Below are 14895 nucleotides of genomic sequence, written 5' to 3' on the forward strand. Positions count from 1 at the left end.
CACATGGTGCTGTTCTGTACTAGATAGAACTTATTACATGAATGGAAAAATTTTGTGTTGGGGTGTACATTACAGAGAAGAATGATGGAAGAGGAAAAAAAATCTAGGGTTAGAAGTATACTTACAAAGAAGCAAGCTACTCAGCAGGGAAAATGGAATTGTTACAGTCATGTAGAAGTTTTCTTGGGAATTTGCATTAGAAATTTGCAAGCAATTCTTCTGTTGCTGTAAGCTACATGAGAGGATATACATGGTTGGCAGGCATACCTTGAATATACGATGTATAAGAGCTTTCAGTACAGGCTATGACTACACATGAAGGTTTGACAGGAAATACGTTAGTACTTAGCATGCAGCTAACAGTAGTGATAGCAACCATAAATTGCACTTGCCTATGGTTCAGGTTGTAAACAGAACTTTGCAGATGGCAGTCAAAAAAGGGAAGGGAATGGAGAGAGAGGTGTGTGTCTGTGGTGGTAGAGATTTAGGTCTGAATTTTCAGCCCTTTAAAAAGGCCATCTTCCTCTTTTGTCGAGAATTCAAATTTTCATCTTTCACTTGAAGTAAATCCACTTTTCAGTAGAAAAGTGGAAAGGTGATAAGTAATTGGAACTGCAAATTGTGCAAGGTAACCATTTTTCTTATTACTGTGTTTGGCAGACCTCCCACCCCCTTCTTTTCCTGAAAAGGACTACAGAAGGCAGTGAATCAGATTTTTCTTTGGGTAAATCAGGAAGGAGCTAAAATTAGACTTTCAGTATTGACTCTTTTTATTCTTATTATCCCTCAAAGCTGAGGAAAGCTTGGTAGATAGCATCTTGCACATTACTGAATTGAAGAATACTTTAGCTCATTCTAGTTTCTGGGTTTTTTTTGTTTGTTTTTTTTTTTTTTGTTTGTTTGTTTGTTTTTCTCTGTATAATCTTGTAGAAAAGTGGTATCCATTGATATGGGTAGTTTCATGCAGATACTTCCAAAGCAATGCTGTGCTGCACAAGTTGGAAACTCTGTGTAGTATCTGTTTGTAAATGCTAATTCTCATCAGACCAAGACACAGACACAGCTGTCTTCTGCTCACAGGTTGAGTAGCAAGAAAAGTAATACAGGTAAGAGCAGGGAGGAGCATAAAAATGAGAGCCAGAGAGATTACCAGCATACACTACACAAATTTACAGGGTGATACTGCTTACATTCAGTATGAGGTGACTCAGTAAGGTATCACTCAATAAAATGAGGTGTAGTTGTTACAATACTTGAAGTGTATGCATTACCTGTTCTAATGTGCTTGTAATTAGGAAGTCCAAATTAGACATGTAGGCCAGCATCATTTAATGTGGTATAAATATTATTAGAATGGGAAGTCTGTCAGGCCTTATGGCAAATTGTATTATATGGCTGTTAAGAGGAGTGGTGTGAGCTTCAACATAGTTTTAACTACGTGTTACAACTAAATATAACATGTTTCAACTCTTTGCTCATCTTGAGCAGGTTGGTAGTTTCCTTTATGCATGTGATACAGTCCATCAAATTCAGTTTACTGGTGAGAGGGCAGGGTTGGAGAGTTACCTGCCTCTTACATGAGATTTAATCTGGGAAGCACTGAGTGTACCTCACTCCAGTCTGAGACTGCTGTGAGCTGAGCTTGGCCTGCCGTGGGAAGAGCTGGGTCAAGCCAGCAGTCTTGGTAGCAGCAGCATTGGGTGTCCTGGTCATCCCTCAGCCAGGGAGAGGCTGTCTCAGAGGTAATGCCTAGCTGGTGACTTTTCTTTTGATAAGCAAGCTTGCTCTAGGAACTTAAGTCTTTTATGCATGTCTTTTTAAATTACATGGGAACAAATAAGGAGAGCACAATATAGGACTGTAATAAGGCTGACTGCCTGTATAGTGTAACAGTGGGAATAGCTTGTTTTTTCACAGTTCAGATGGATAAAATCTTCTCAGGTCACTGATTGCTGTAGCATCTTCGCTCCTTTTTCACCCCATGGTGGAGTCTTAAGGGGTTGATGAAGTGTGAAAGACAGGAGAGGAAGGAGAGGGCATTACCCAAACCAGATGGTGATTGCTGGTGTTGAGAAGACTATTACCCCACAGGGCAGGAGCCCGCAGGTGGCAAGTGGGCTGCAGGAAGAGCAGCACCTTTAGGAGTTACCCATGTAGGTTATTAAAACTCTACCACAGTCCCATGTTTTCTTCAGTGCACCAATTTAAGAACTTCTGATTCTGTGGTTTGCTCTTTGCTTCCTTCCTGTTTTGGGGGATCCCTATAAGCTAATGAAGCTGTGGACGTGGGCTAAACTGGATTAGAGAAACATGGATCTTTATTAACCTCCTTTCATTCTCCATTTATTTATTTTTAATCCAAATAATTTCAATGATCCTATTTTGGGTGGGATGCCACAGATAGTGTTTTTTCCAGTGACAAAGAAATTCTGAGATTCTCTGCTTGACTGCCATTGCTTTGCTAGTTGCAGCATCAGGTCTCATCCTAAACTGGTGTTTGTAGGTTTGTACAGTGCCTAGTGAAATGTTTCTCTATGTTTTCATGATATTATTTACATTACAAAATACAATGGGATTCTTATTGTTCTGGAGGTTTGATGTTGAGAAGCACGTTGGCGTGAAGCTTCCTGAAGTATACCTTGTTTTTTTCCTTTTTCCTGGAATTTTGTTATGTTTATGGATTGTGTATGTTGTATGACAGTTCCTGACAAATAATCTTATAGTTGTAGCTATTTGGTTGCTGTTTTAAAATCCAAAATAGATGCAAGTTTGTAGTCTGTGGGGTGGTTTGTATCTTTATTTTTGTAGAGCTTTTCCTCTGTTGTGATGAACAGCTGAGCAATAATGTGTGTGTGAGGAGCATCAAACATGCTTGAAAGGCCTCCTTAGTCTTCAGCAGGCAATACTGTATTCTATTAAAAAAATAATCCCTTTTACATGGAACTTGCACAAAAAAAATTATTTACAGAGAAATAATGTTTGAGGACCTCTTTATTGTAACTCGGATCAATAAGGGAAGTACTTTCTAGCCATCACTTCTGCTAGAGGAGAGAAACCTTATGAAAAACATGATCTGAAGATCAGAGTCTTCTGATAGTTGTTAATTGTGGAAACTTGTACTCACTCTGAAACTTGTGGTATACATCATATTTTTATCAGTTTATCTTCTCTATGTCTTCCTTTTCTCAGTTATTCTAGAATAAAACTGTCCATTTTTGCTGATGGGTTTGCCTTGTGCATTGTTAAACCTGCTCTTCAGTGTTTTTATTAAAACCATTTCAATTAGTACTAAATTAATCAGATGTCTAATTCACCCAGATGCAGATCTTGAAACCATGAATTATTTTTGCCTGCTGGAGATGTGCGGCAGTTGGTATTTTGCTGGAGCAGGGTGTTTGTGTTTGACACTTCTAACTGATCATAAATTTAGGGTTAATTGCTTTTTGACTTCTGATATAAGCAAATATTGTTTGTGGAATTTTTTTCAACTGTCTGTTGATGGGTGTCTAGTGAGAACCCCTAGGTATTTAGTGAGAGAAGTGTAGGGGGAGTGTAGGTGATTGACTCACTGGTCCTCAGATTCTCTTTAGTTGTAGTGGCAAGAGAACAAGGTGGCCAGTGTCCTGGAGTTGCACGGATCACCTTTCTGTTCCTGGGTTGAACTTCCCAGGTGTTGTTGGTGAGCTTTCACTTGAGATTCCCTGCCCTACTGGTATCTTTGGAAGTCAGTGTTGCCCAATCTGAAGGTCCAGTGATTTGCTGTATTACAAGCATGAAGGTTCTTCCAAAAAGAGATAGCTAAAGGTGGAAGACTGTGCTGCTGTGAAAGAGAAAATGAGCATCATGCTCATGCAGAAGTCAACATGAGAAATCTGGTATTGGAGCTGCGTGCTTCTAGAAAAGAAGTGTGATATGGAGACACTCTGGTAAGAGCAGTGTCTGTGCAACAGCTGAATTGTTTGATGAATTACAGGAAGGCATTTAAGTGTTGCCTTCTATTTCTGTCTGGATCAGGACTCAATGGGTTTCCAGAAACCAATTTCAGTACTTTCATTAACATATAGACAGACTTCAGGTCTAAAAAATTTAAGCGTGTGATGGACAGAATGTCTCTTTGGAGGAGATGGGGCACAGTTCTTAAAATATGTAAGCATCCATTTGGCGTTGTGTTGGGTTTTGTTTTACCATAAGGGAAGAGCAGCATTATGTATTGTGCAGTATTAATCATCTTAAAAGGTCTTTGAGTCACAGATTTAATTCCAAAATATGCATGACCTTCTGCATAGGTGAACCCAGTGATTGTGGTGTGCGGTCTCCAAGTTCAGGAGAAAATTTGGCCTTCGCATATTTTCTGCCTTATATGTATGTGGAAGAAAAAAAAAAACGGGAGGAAAATAGCTTAGTAAATGTCTGAGGTTTTTACTCAATTATCTGAAAGTTGACATTACATCATCTGCACAGATGTAAATATAGAAAATAGTAGGTGTGTTAAATCTCCTGATTTATTTTAAAACCTCTTTTACAGAGGACTCTCTTTACTTGAGTGCATGTTTGTGTCAGTAAATAGGCATGTGGCGTTAATGTCCATTTTTCTTTCTGGGAAATTGGATGTTTCTTTTAAATGCTTATTTTCATCTTTAAAGGTTGCTTTTAGCTGTTGTGGAAGTGCAGTTATGTTTTCTGTCATTGACTTGGCTCTTTCCCATGATGGTTATATTTCAGTGAAGTTGTGTTCTGTTTTTTCCTAACTACCTGTCTCTCTATAAATGCTTCAGATTTTCCCAAATAAGCATTTTGTTTCTCTCTGAACAATGATATTATTGAACAAAGTAATAAATAACGTAGCTGAGTGGTTTGGTATGAAATTCAGCTGAGCTGTACGTTTTTCAGATAAACAGGAAAACAATCCCTCCTTTAAGTTCAGTGCTAAAACCCAAAGGATTAGCAAAATAGATGGGAATATTTTGGGTATTGTGAGACCTGTCCTAGGTCCTGATTCAGGGTAAGTTCCCTGTTGGAGGTAATATTGAAGACTTAGTTTAAACAAAATCCAGAGTTACATGACTTCTCAACTGTCAAAGGACTTATTAAGCATTCCATGGAAACAAAGTTTTGTTTGGTGTAATGTGTTTGTTAGATGCTTTATTGACTGTAGGCAGTGTTATAACTAACTCCGTGTATGGCTTCTTTGTGGAATTAAATATTGTATGAAATAAAGATTCTAAGCTGGCTTAGAAATTGAACTTTAAATATTACTGTAAAAGTACAGAACAAACCCAACCAATTCTGAAATCAGTTTGTATTGCCATGTAATTGCTCCATGTAAGGAAACAACTGAGGAGTTGAAGTGTGTTTTCTCTTTTGCAGGTGTTGCTGAAATAGTTTGATTTATTTAAAGCATACGATTTCATGCAATTGTGCCTGATTGTTAGTGCAGCTGTCAACAGCTGCATGCTCATTTATCTAATTGCATTCTAGTAAGATAGCTAAGCTTATTTTAGGATATGCAGTTGTGTGCATTTTTTTAAAGCAACTACACACATTCAGAAGATTTATTGCAGAAAGGTCTGTGCTGTCACACTGAACAGTCATTGCAGTCATTGCTCTAGAGGAAATTTGAGAGCTTATAACCAAGACCTTATCAGCCAGCCTAGTGTGTGGATAGCATTTGTGAAAAGTTGGACCATGCCACTCAAATTCATACAGTTTTAAAGCCCTGAAATGGTCTTGTCCTTGGGGTTAGTTTCATCATCTGCTCTTTGGGAGTATATTATAGTTTAACACGTAAAACTTCCATTTAACGAGCAACTAATTCCTATTGTTGCATCAGTATTCTGGTTATGTATACAGGAACTATGAGCTTCTGTTACATACTGATCATCTCCTTCAAGAAATATGTACCTGAAATGAGAAATCTGTGTGACATCGTATATATATAAAAAGCATATTAGGACATAGACCAGCTATTATGCATGCTAATTATGTATAGAATATTGTATGGTTTTTACTGGTATGTTAGCTACATAATTGCAGTCGACAGTATAAAATTTATAATGCAGTGTTGTTTTTATTTGTTATATAGCTTTATGCCAGTATATACAGGCCTCTAAAACCCGCGATGGTGCCAGCCGTTTCATTTCAAGTGCAACAGAAGGTAAAGGAAAAAGTGTGGGGAAAAATAGCGCACAATTTTTTGTTCATCTGATACCCTATCTTCGTGGGCATTTATGTGGCTCTTGATCTCTTAACCTTCTAGACTCTCTTCACAGCTCACTTCTTGTAATAGATGGTGGATACCTTTTTTCCTAAGTCTTGAAGAAGAAATTAAGTGATGCCACTTGTATGTCTATCTTAAACTTGCATCATCTTTGCATCTTGTCTATTTGTGCTTTTCTTCAGTAACAAAATTCCACCAAAACTGAAGCTTTAGCTATGCTTTGACAAGAATCTGAAATATCTGAAGAGTGGCTTAGAGAATTGCTCTTATGACCACAATCTCAAGATAGTCACACTTAAGGAAAAGCACAGATACTTAACGACATAAAATGTTACAATGCTAATCCTTGCTAATATCTGCAGTCTGACAGTATGCTGACTAACTGTCTTGCATTTTCTGTTTCTCTTAAAAGGAGTGTGTGCTTAATTCACTTATCCTCACATCTACCTGCTGATGTCCTGCTTTTTGGCCTTGTTTGAGCTTAAAAAGAGAATGAAATATTTACTTCTGTGTTTTTCTTTGACCTGCAGGTGAAAACTTTGAACAGACTCCACTAAGACGCACATTTAAATCCAAAGTTCTTGCTCGCTATCCTGAGAATGTTGAATGGAACCCTTTTGACCAGGATGCAGTGGGAATGGTCAGTATCAATTAATGGTTTTTGGTTTTAAGACAAAAACCTACCTTAACAATTGAAGGCATTTATCTGTGTTTTCTTTGACATAAAAAATGTGAAGTCTGTTGTAGATTGGAAATAATAAAAAATTTCACTCAATTATGCAGGTTCAAAAGGACATTTAATTTAGTTGGGTTATTTTCTTAGAGGAGATTAAGTTAAAACTTTTAAGTGATAAGTCCCTAGGAGAGATTTTTGTTCTTTTACAAATTTTTTGCTATGTTGTAGAGAATTGATAGAGAAATAAATTGGTCTGCAATTAATTAATCTTCTTTGTGTATGATTTTTCGGTTTATTGGAATGTGGTATGGTTTCTTAATTTAGATAAAATATAGTACTTTTTTCTGTCAGGTTTCTGGTCTTAGTGACTAAAATACTTTCCTTTATCTGAGTTTGAATTCTGTTATTTTATTCCTATTGAGGTTAGTAACAGAACGGTTATGAGTTTCAATAGAAAATGCATGCAGCCCTTTTAATACGTTCCTTTAGTTTTTCAGATTTAGGTAGGTATTACTGTATTGTACAGAGATGTAACACCTAGTAGAATATAACGTGAGATATGATGGCAGTCTGTGGATTCTAAATCCTATTTTCACCAATGTTTCTGGAGTCAGGGGGAGAGAAAAGTGTGTTTTAATGGATATTATCTTCCCTCCCTCTTTTTATAGCTGTGTATGCCTAAAGGGCTTGCTTTCAAGACACAAGCGGATTCCAGAGAACCTCAGTTCCACTCTTTTATTATTACTCGTGAAGATGGCTCACGGACATTTGGATTTTCTCTCACGTTTTTTGAGGAGGTTACTAGCAAACAGATCTGTAGTGCAATGCAGACATTGTATCATATGCACAATGCTGAATATGACATTCTTCATACTCCACCCACAAATGACAAAGATAGCTGCAGCAGCACTGGAGACTGCAATGGCACTTCTGTTTCAAAGCTACAGCGTTTTAACTCCTATGACATCAGCAGAGACACACTCTATGTCTCAAAGTGCATTTGTCTGATTACTCCAATGTCTTTCATGAAAGCTTGTAAGAAAGTGCTAGAACAACTTCACCAAGCAGTGACTTCACCTCAGCCACCACCTCTACCTTTAGAAAGCTACATCTACAATATTCTTTATGAGGTTCCTCTTCCTCCAGCAGGAAGGTCATTAAAGTTTTCAGGTGTTTATGGACCAATTATCTGCCAGAGGCCAAGCACCAGTGAACTACCATTATTTGATTTTCCGGTTAAAGAAGTTTTTGAACTGCTTGGAGTAGAAAATGTGGTTCAACTCTTTACCTGTGCCCTGTTGGAATTTCAGATACTGCTTTATTCACAGCGTGAGTACTTGGTTTCTGTTTTCTTATCTTGTAGTGTATTGGCACAAGGTCTTTTCATTTCTTGAATTTTAAAAAACACAAGGAACAGAATAGCTGCATTAAAGTGGTATTAGCATGCTAATGCAGTCAGGCTGATCTATGTGCAGGTTTTAAGGTAAAGAAAAGAACTGGAGTTGCAGAGAGTGTTGCACTGGCTTCTGTTTTTAGACATCTAAACTTAAAACTTTGGGCTAGACACCTAAACTTAAAACTTCAGCCTTTCATATAATCTCCTGTATTGATGGACTGATTGTCCCCTTTATTGTTGTCTCTGGAAATGTTGTGCTGTTGGATTGAGTAATATGCCTTCTCCCATGTTCCTCTCCAGCTGCTTAGTTGAATTCCCTCTCCTCTCTGCCAAACTATCCATGCATTTAAAGGAGATACATAGTTAATTATATATGGTTATGGAGAAGAAGTCATGATGCAAATATAATTTTCTCTTTGAGTACCCAAAGTCACATTTCAGTTGTTACTTTGAAATAAAATTACCTGAAAAAATTTTATTTGACGGAATTTAAATCCCAAATCTCTGCTAAGGCCTTGAAACAGTTATTGCTGAAGTCACATAGATAAAGCTTGCTTTGAAAGAGGATAGGCAGCAACTAAGCTGAAATAGCATCTGTTTATAAATTAATAAGTAATGTGGTAGTGGTATCCATTTTCTGTGTTGAAATTTGTGAATAGTGGGCTGCTTACTCTGCATCCTGTTACTCTAACACAGAGTATGTGGAGTTATGCCAAAAGATAATTTTCCTACTTTTTTTTTTTTTTTTTCCCCCAAGCTGGCTAAGGTTAGTCCAGACCCACCCATCCATAGTGCTGTGGTTTAAAGTAGACAGACTGCATTTTGAACACTGTTCTATAGTAATGGTAAAGAAGCCTAGAAGACCCTAAGAGAAATCCTGGGATAGTCCGTGGTGTTACTGAAATCTGGTTTTGATATTTTCTTCCATGGAGCTGTCACTGAAATATGTAGAATAAAAATGGTAACTATTTATAAAATATAACCTGCAGTTATTAGCAACATTCTTTTATTAGTACGAAATACAGATGTTTGTGTGTTGAGATGTGTGCATAAACTAAAGCCAAAGAGGGATTATTTTTTTGGTGTATAATCCAGGGGATTAAAAGTGTATGATGGCAGCAGGGCGTTATGTCACAGTTTCTGTGTTGTATAAACACTGTTAACTACCAGAGAAAAACTATACAGTAATTCAAACGCAGTCAAAAAATCTTACTGTACTCAATAGTGGTTATTCTCTTGGATATAAAAACCAAAATGCTTTGCTTATTCATCAAAAATCTAGAAATACTTGCCTAGCAGATGAAACTTCTTTAGTAGTTTCTTCAGAAATGGAGTAGTCATTTAGTTGTTTGCAATTTAGGGAGAGTTTGTTTATGTGGATATCTGTGTCCCACCAGTGGATGATTCAAACATCAGCTGTCCCACCTGTGCTCGAGACCTCCTGTGGGGGCAGCGTGTGCCTGACCGCCTGGAAGTGCCACAAGAAAAGGGATGTGTGCATTGCCGTGTTGGAACAGATTTCCCTAATCTCTTGTCAGGACATCGCCTTACAAATACTCTTTTCTGATGGGCTGGAACTCAGCTTGCTTCTGGACTAGGCTTCTGTGTTCTGGGTTCTCTTTTCGAGTCATATTAATAGGTTCAACTTTTTTTCTTGGATGTTTTCCAAGTGTCTGATCAGTGGTTAATTGAAGTCGCTTAAAATAGCTCTGGAACACTCGAGTTTCTTGTTTGCACGCACAGACATACGGAATTCAAAGGGATCCAGGCAGCAGGTTTCCTTCTTTTGCTTTGTTTTGGTTTGTTTAGGTTTTTGTGGATTTTTTTGTTGCTTTTGTGGTTTGGTTTTTAAACAGGGATATGCTCCTAATACATTCTGCTCTTTCTTCTGCATGGTTGACTAACATCTGTTTTTTGCTGTTTGTAAAACAGGGAATGTTGAATGGAGATACAGGTGATTAGTGCACTCAATTCTAAGTGCACTCAATTCTAAGTTGCTTGAACTTCTGTAAAGGGCTTGCTCGTGTTCTTGCACATGCAGCAGTGGGAGATCAAGTTTGTCCTTTAGAATATAAGGATTAAATTTTTTTTATGACCTTTGGGTTTGCTAAATCCTCAGAGTTCTTAAACCTGTGACAGTTGAGGTGGATGGGATCATTTCTTGTTCTCCTAGGTTGCATGAGATTACAGTACTTATTGGGTAGATGTAGATTTAGAACAGTCTACGTCAGGATCAGAGGGTTTACTTGTAAGATTTACTTTTTTTTTAAAAAAAAAACAACAAAACCAAACCCCAAAACTCATGGAAGAATTTGCTGCCAGATGCAATCCTTTTTGAAACAAGCTATTTGGCATCTTAAGTTGCAGTCAGTCCTTGGAATAGGAATAACTTTGCTTGGCAGTGAATGTGTTTTGCTTTAAGATTTCTTTGACATATTTCTGACTTTATGCTTCTGGAAATTCTTCTTTTGTCCCACTATATTGGCACAGCCTGTATGTTTTGGATCAGTGTAAGTCAAATGTAGGGAATGAATACCTCAATTTGATTGTCCTGTTGAGAGTTGTTTCCCGTTTAGAAAAGGGTTAGAGGAATGCAGGTGCATATAAACCAGTGAAGAATAGTGTGAGCCAGTGCTGAGGAACTCTGGCAGACACAGTGGTGCCGGAGGCCTTCAGTAGTGCCTTCACCAGATTGTTCAGTGGGAGCTGGTTTGCATTCCTGCAATTTATGTTGCTCATGTATCTGTGAAATGGACTTATTTCATATCTCTATAGAGCACCTAGAGCTCCTCTGAAAAATGTGCACTGAGTTAAGACAGCTGTGAAATCTACTTGAAGGCTATTTTCTAAACAGCTAAAAAGGAGAATATATAAATAAAATGAAAGGAGAAATGTAATGCCCCGCTACCACAGACTGTCATCTTGAACAGTTCTTAATTTCTGGGTATTTGCTGTCTGCTGCCATTTTTAAGCACAAATAAAGGGGTTTTTCTGCTTTGCTTTTGAATCGCTCCTCTCCATCTTTGTTTCACTTGCTTAAAATTATGTTCACTCTGGAGATTTAAAGTATTAGTTTTATTTCTTTACAGTATTAGTCCCATGTTGCTCCACTCTAATCTCTTATGTAGGACACTTTCTTCTTATGTCTCTAATGACTTAGGAAACTTGCAGCTTGGTGCAGGCATCTTTAATCAGCCTCTCAGAACAGAAGCGAACACGAATAGGAAGTCCTTTGACCCACTGCTTCTACTAACCACAGTTTGTTCTTAATGCAGTTAGGTGTTTTGAAGTAGAAGGCCCCCTTAAATAAATAAATAAATGTTTTGTCTAAGGAGTCTGACACACTGAATGCCTGTGCTCAGAAAAATTTGTTGAAAAACTTTTCTTTTATACCTTACTTTCTGCTAGGAACATGCATGCCTAAAGTGAACTCTCCAGGCAAGGCTTTATTCTGGTGGCTCAACTGCATTGCCTGCTGCCTGCCTGTAGGTATATTTTTCCCCTGTTCTGTTCCCCTTTAGGTTAAAGAGAAGTTTTAATCCTGGCAGGCAGCCCACCTTTCTGGTTTATCGATATACTTTCTGAAGATATCCAAACTCGTCTGTGGTAATCGTCCACCACCGTAGGGGCAACTCTCTGCCTTAAAGCAGCAATATGGGAGTTGCATGTGGAATGGACATTACTTGACAAATACATCAGTGTTTTGTTGTGGTCCATGAAGTAGGAAGATCAGAAGGGAAAAAAATATACTCCAGAATGTGATCATGTAATGCTTTTAAATTTGGCCAAGTCAGAGAATTTCTGTAGACACTTGATAGACTTCCGTCTGGTAGAATGTGAGAATGGAGAGGTGGAATCATGGTTCTTATATCTGTCACCTTCTTCCCATCCTCCTCCTCTCTTTCCAGACCCAAGACCTCTCAATAATTATTTTTTCGGGATTTACTTACTTTTTATAGATGAACAAAAATGTCTAGATATAGATAAATACTAGTATAAATAACTTCTCACACACGCTTTAAGGGATAATGTATTTTTACTTACAGTAATTCATGGAAGATCAGCCTTTTTCTGTGTTCTTAAGAGGCTGTGTCAAAAAATAATGGATTTTCTTTTCCTTGCACAGTGATGAGTTAAGTACTTTCCAAACTAGTGCACTATTGGTATGTGATTTTTTTTTTTAATTTTTTTTTTTTCCCTACCAATGCCCTTGTACAATACAAGGCAAAAAGGCTCTGTCATTTGAATCAGAATAAGCATATTCTGGTTTCAAAAATAAGAGCAAGACAGCTACTGAAGCACTTCCCTATTTTAATTTTTTGTTACTATTTTAAAATATTATGTAATGCTTTGGTATTAGAAGTGTGCTCCTTTTTTATTTTTTAAAATAAAAATCTTCATACCCTCTCAGGATAGGGATAACTTAAGAAAACATTTATTTTGGTTTATGTTTGCAGGCTTCTTGCCTTTGTCCTTGCCTTTTGCCAACAGCTCCTGACATGGATAAAGCCTGTAGAATGTAGTCATTGTTACTTGCAGGGGGTGGCCATGCAGGCTAAATAGTTGGGAATGGCTTAAGCCGTGTGGATATCCAGGATCAGAGAGCTGCATTTGCAGATAACTCGGTTGCAGGAGGTAGCTGCTGAGTTGATAGAAATTCTGAATTATTGATGTTACTTTGTAATTAATTTGAAAGGCTAATGCTAAAGTTAGCTTAATGACAGAGGGAGAAGTTGTACTTAAATTAGCCTGCAGGATTAGACAGGGGGGTTTTGTGTAGTAGGAAAACACTGTTTCTATTCTGAGATGTGTTCCTTCAAATAAACAAGCTGAATACCAACCAGCTGGAATGGTTGTACATCTATGGCTACATTTAAAATTCCTTTTAAAGCTGAAGAAAATAGGGTATGGAATGGATTCTTCCTCTTCCCAAAGCTTATCATTAATTCATCACTTCTTTGCAGTCAGGCTGTGATTAAAGCTGCAAACCAGTAAGTAATTGTGTAGGCAGAAACTGGTGTCCAGGCAGAATAGGAGAGTGCTGCTGGTGATGTTCACCGATTGTTCCCTAAAGTGTTGCAGTCCAAGTAAGCTTTTGGCAAAAACTTTAAACCGTTTAAGCTATTCTTGCTTGTTTTGCTTGAAAGCTCCTTCAGTCACAGCGTATCTGCTGTGAGGCAGTGACAAATAGCTCTGTGCAGTAACTCTTCCACCAGCAGAGCTTGATCTGAAAAGAAAAATCAAAAGCCTACATTGCAGAATTATGGCAGATGTTGGCAAAACTGTTGCTGAGTTCCTCTTGGGTTGTGGGACTCCTCAGACCCTAAACTCTGCAACTTTGTCTTCAAACAAAATTAATCATCAGTGCCAGGAACTGAATTTCTTAGCCCTCCGTTTTCTGCTATCCGAAGTCTGAGTGGAGGATGGCTATAGGATAGAATTAAAACCATAACCTTAGAAAGTGCACAGTTAAGTTTAATTTTTCTTCAGAGCGTTTGTTTAGAATCAGTGTTATTTTTGCGGTTTTTGTCTGCTCTCTGCAACAGTGTGCAACAGCTTCAGAAACCTCAACACCTGAACCTATGCATTCAAGTGTCTTTTCCAATTTCATAGTGTCTGTACTTCTACAAACATGTTAGGAGAAGACATGCATACCCCACACCCCAACACACATATGAGGGATACTGATTTTTTTTCCCATTCTCCTATTCCCCCCAGCTTTCCTGGCTGGAATGAGATATTGTTGTAGATTCATGAAAAAGACATCCTGTGTTTCCAGTTTGTGCTATATTTATAGCTTGACTGAAGGTAGGAATTGTCTTAGTCTTGTGAGCTTGTTTTATACTGTTTCCAGCCTTGCAGCTCAAAAGCAATCTAGAGTGTTCCAGCAGTTGTTAGACCACATGCTCTGAGTTCATCTGGTGTTGTCTCCTCCTTAACGGTGTATAGATATCGAAACCTGTTAAAGATGATGCTGTAGTATAAAAGAGGAGGACAAGGTGTTGGCCTAGCATACTGCCATGTTAACTGCTCTAGCCGCCAGCTGCTGAATAAAAAGATCTTTTGGTATGCATGTTGCACAGGTGCATTTGGCACTCTGCTGTTAAATTCAAGGAGGAGATTAGTTGTTTTTACACTGAACTGAGACTTTGGTCATATGTTGCAAAGGATAAAATAAGCTGGTCCTTTTTATTCTCTACACAGTTATTTCGGTTGCACTGTTGGGTTGGCTACTATACAGCATGCTTTATAGACATCTAAACGCTCTTCTAAAAAATGTTTATCTGAGAGATACCAGATGCCTTGGGTTTTATCCAAGGTTTCCGTAGAAAGCCATAAGCACAGAGAGAAGAGATTATTTCTGATGTGGTTCTTAGTTGATTACGATGCTGCTTCCATACTCGAACTAGTGTTCCTGGTAACCCTGATATTGGTAGCAGAAGGCGACTTAATGGGTGCTAAGACTCAGTTTGCACATTTGCATATGACTTCTAGAGTGACCTACTTTGCGTTGAGCTCTTTGTTGTTTTTAGCAAAATGTGCTTGGGTGTACAAGTCTGGGCTTTCATTAAGGTGCCGCTCAGCTAGTACTGGGTTTTGTGGTTT

At 38.0% G+C, this 14895-nt stretch overlaps 1 protein-coding gene across 5 annotated transcripts in view; it reads left to right on the forward strand.

Annotated features, from left to right (window-relative positions):
* The window catches only part of DENND5A (DENN domain containing 5A), a 68433-nt gene that overhangs the window by 14110 nt on the left and 39428 nt on the right, over positions 1-14895 (forward strand). For 3 of the 5 annotated variants that reach the window (XM_074917789.1, XM_074917791.1, XM_074917792.1), the window contains exons 2-4: positions 6083-6154; positions 6748-6857; positions 7562-8222. In XM_074917789.1, coding sequence (XP_074773890.1) covers positions 6083-6154; positions 6748-6857; positions 7562-8222 — 843 coding nt within the window. The remainder of the gene's footprint in view (positions 1-6082; positions 6155-6747; positions 6858-7561; positions 8223-14895) is intronic. The other 2 variants (XM_074917790.1, XM_074917793.1) reach the window with 1 other exon arrangement.

The sequence above is a fragment of the Athene noctua genome, chromosome 14, assembly GCF_965140245.1.
Source record: "Athene noctua chromosome 14, bAthNoc1.hap1.1, whole genome shotgun sequence".
Lineage (NCBI taxonomy): Eukaryota > Metazoa > Chordata > Aves > Strigiformes > Strigidae > Athene > Athene noctua.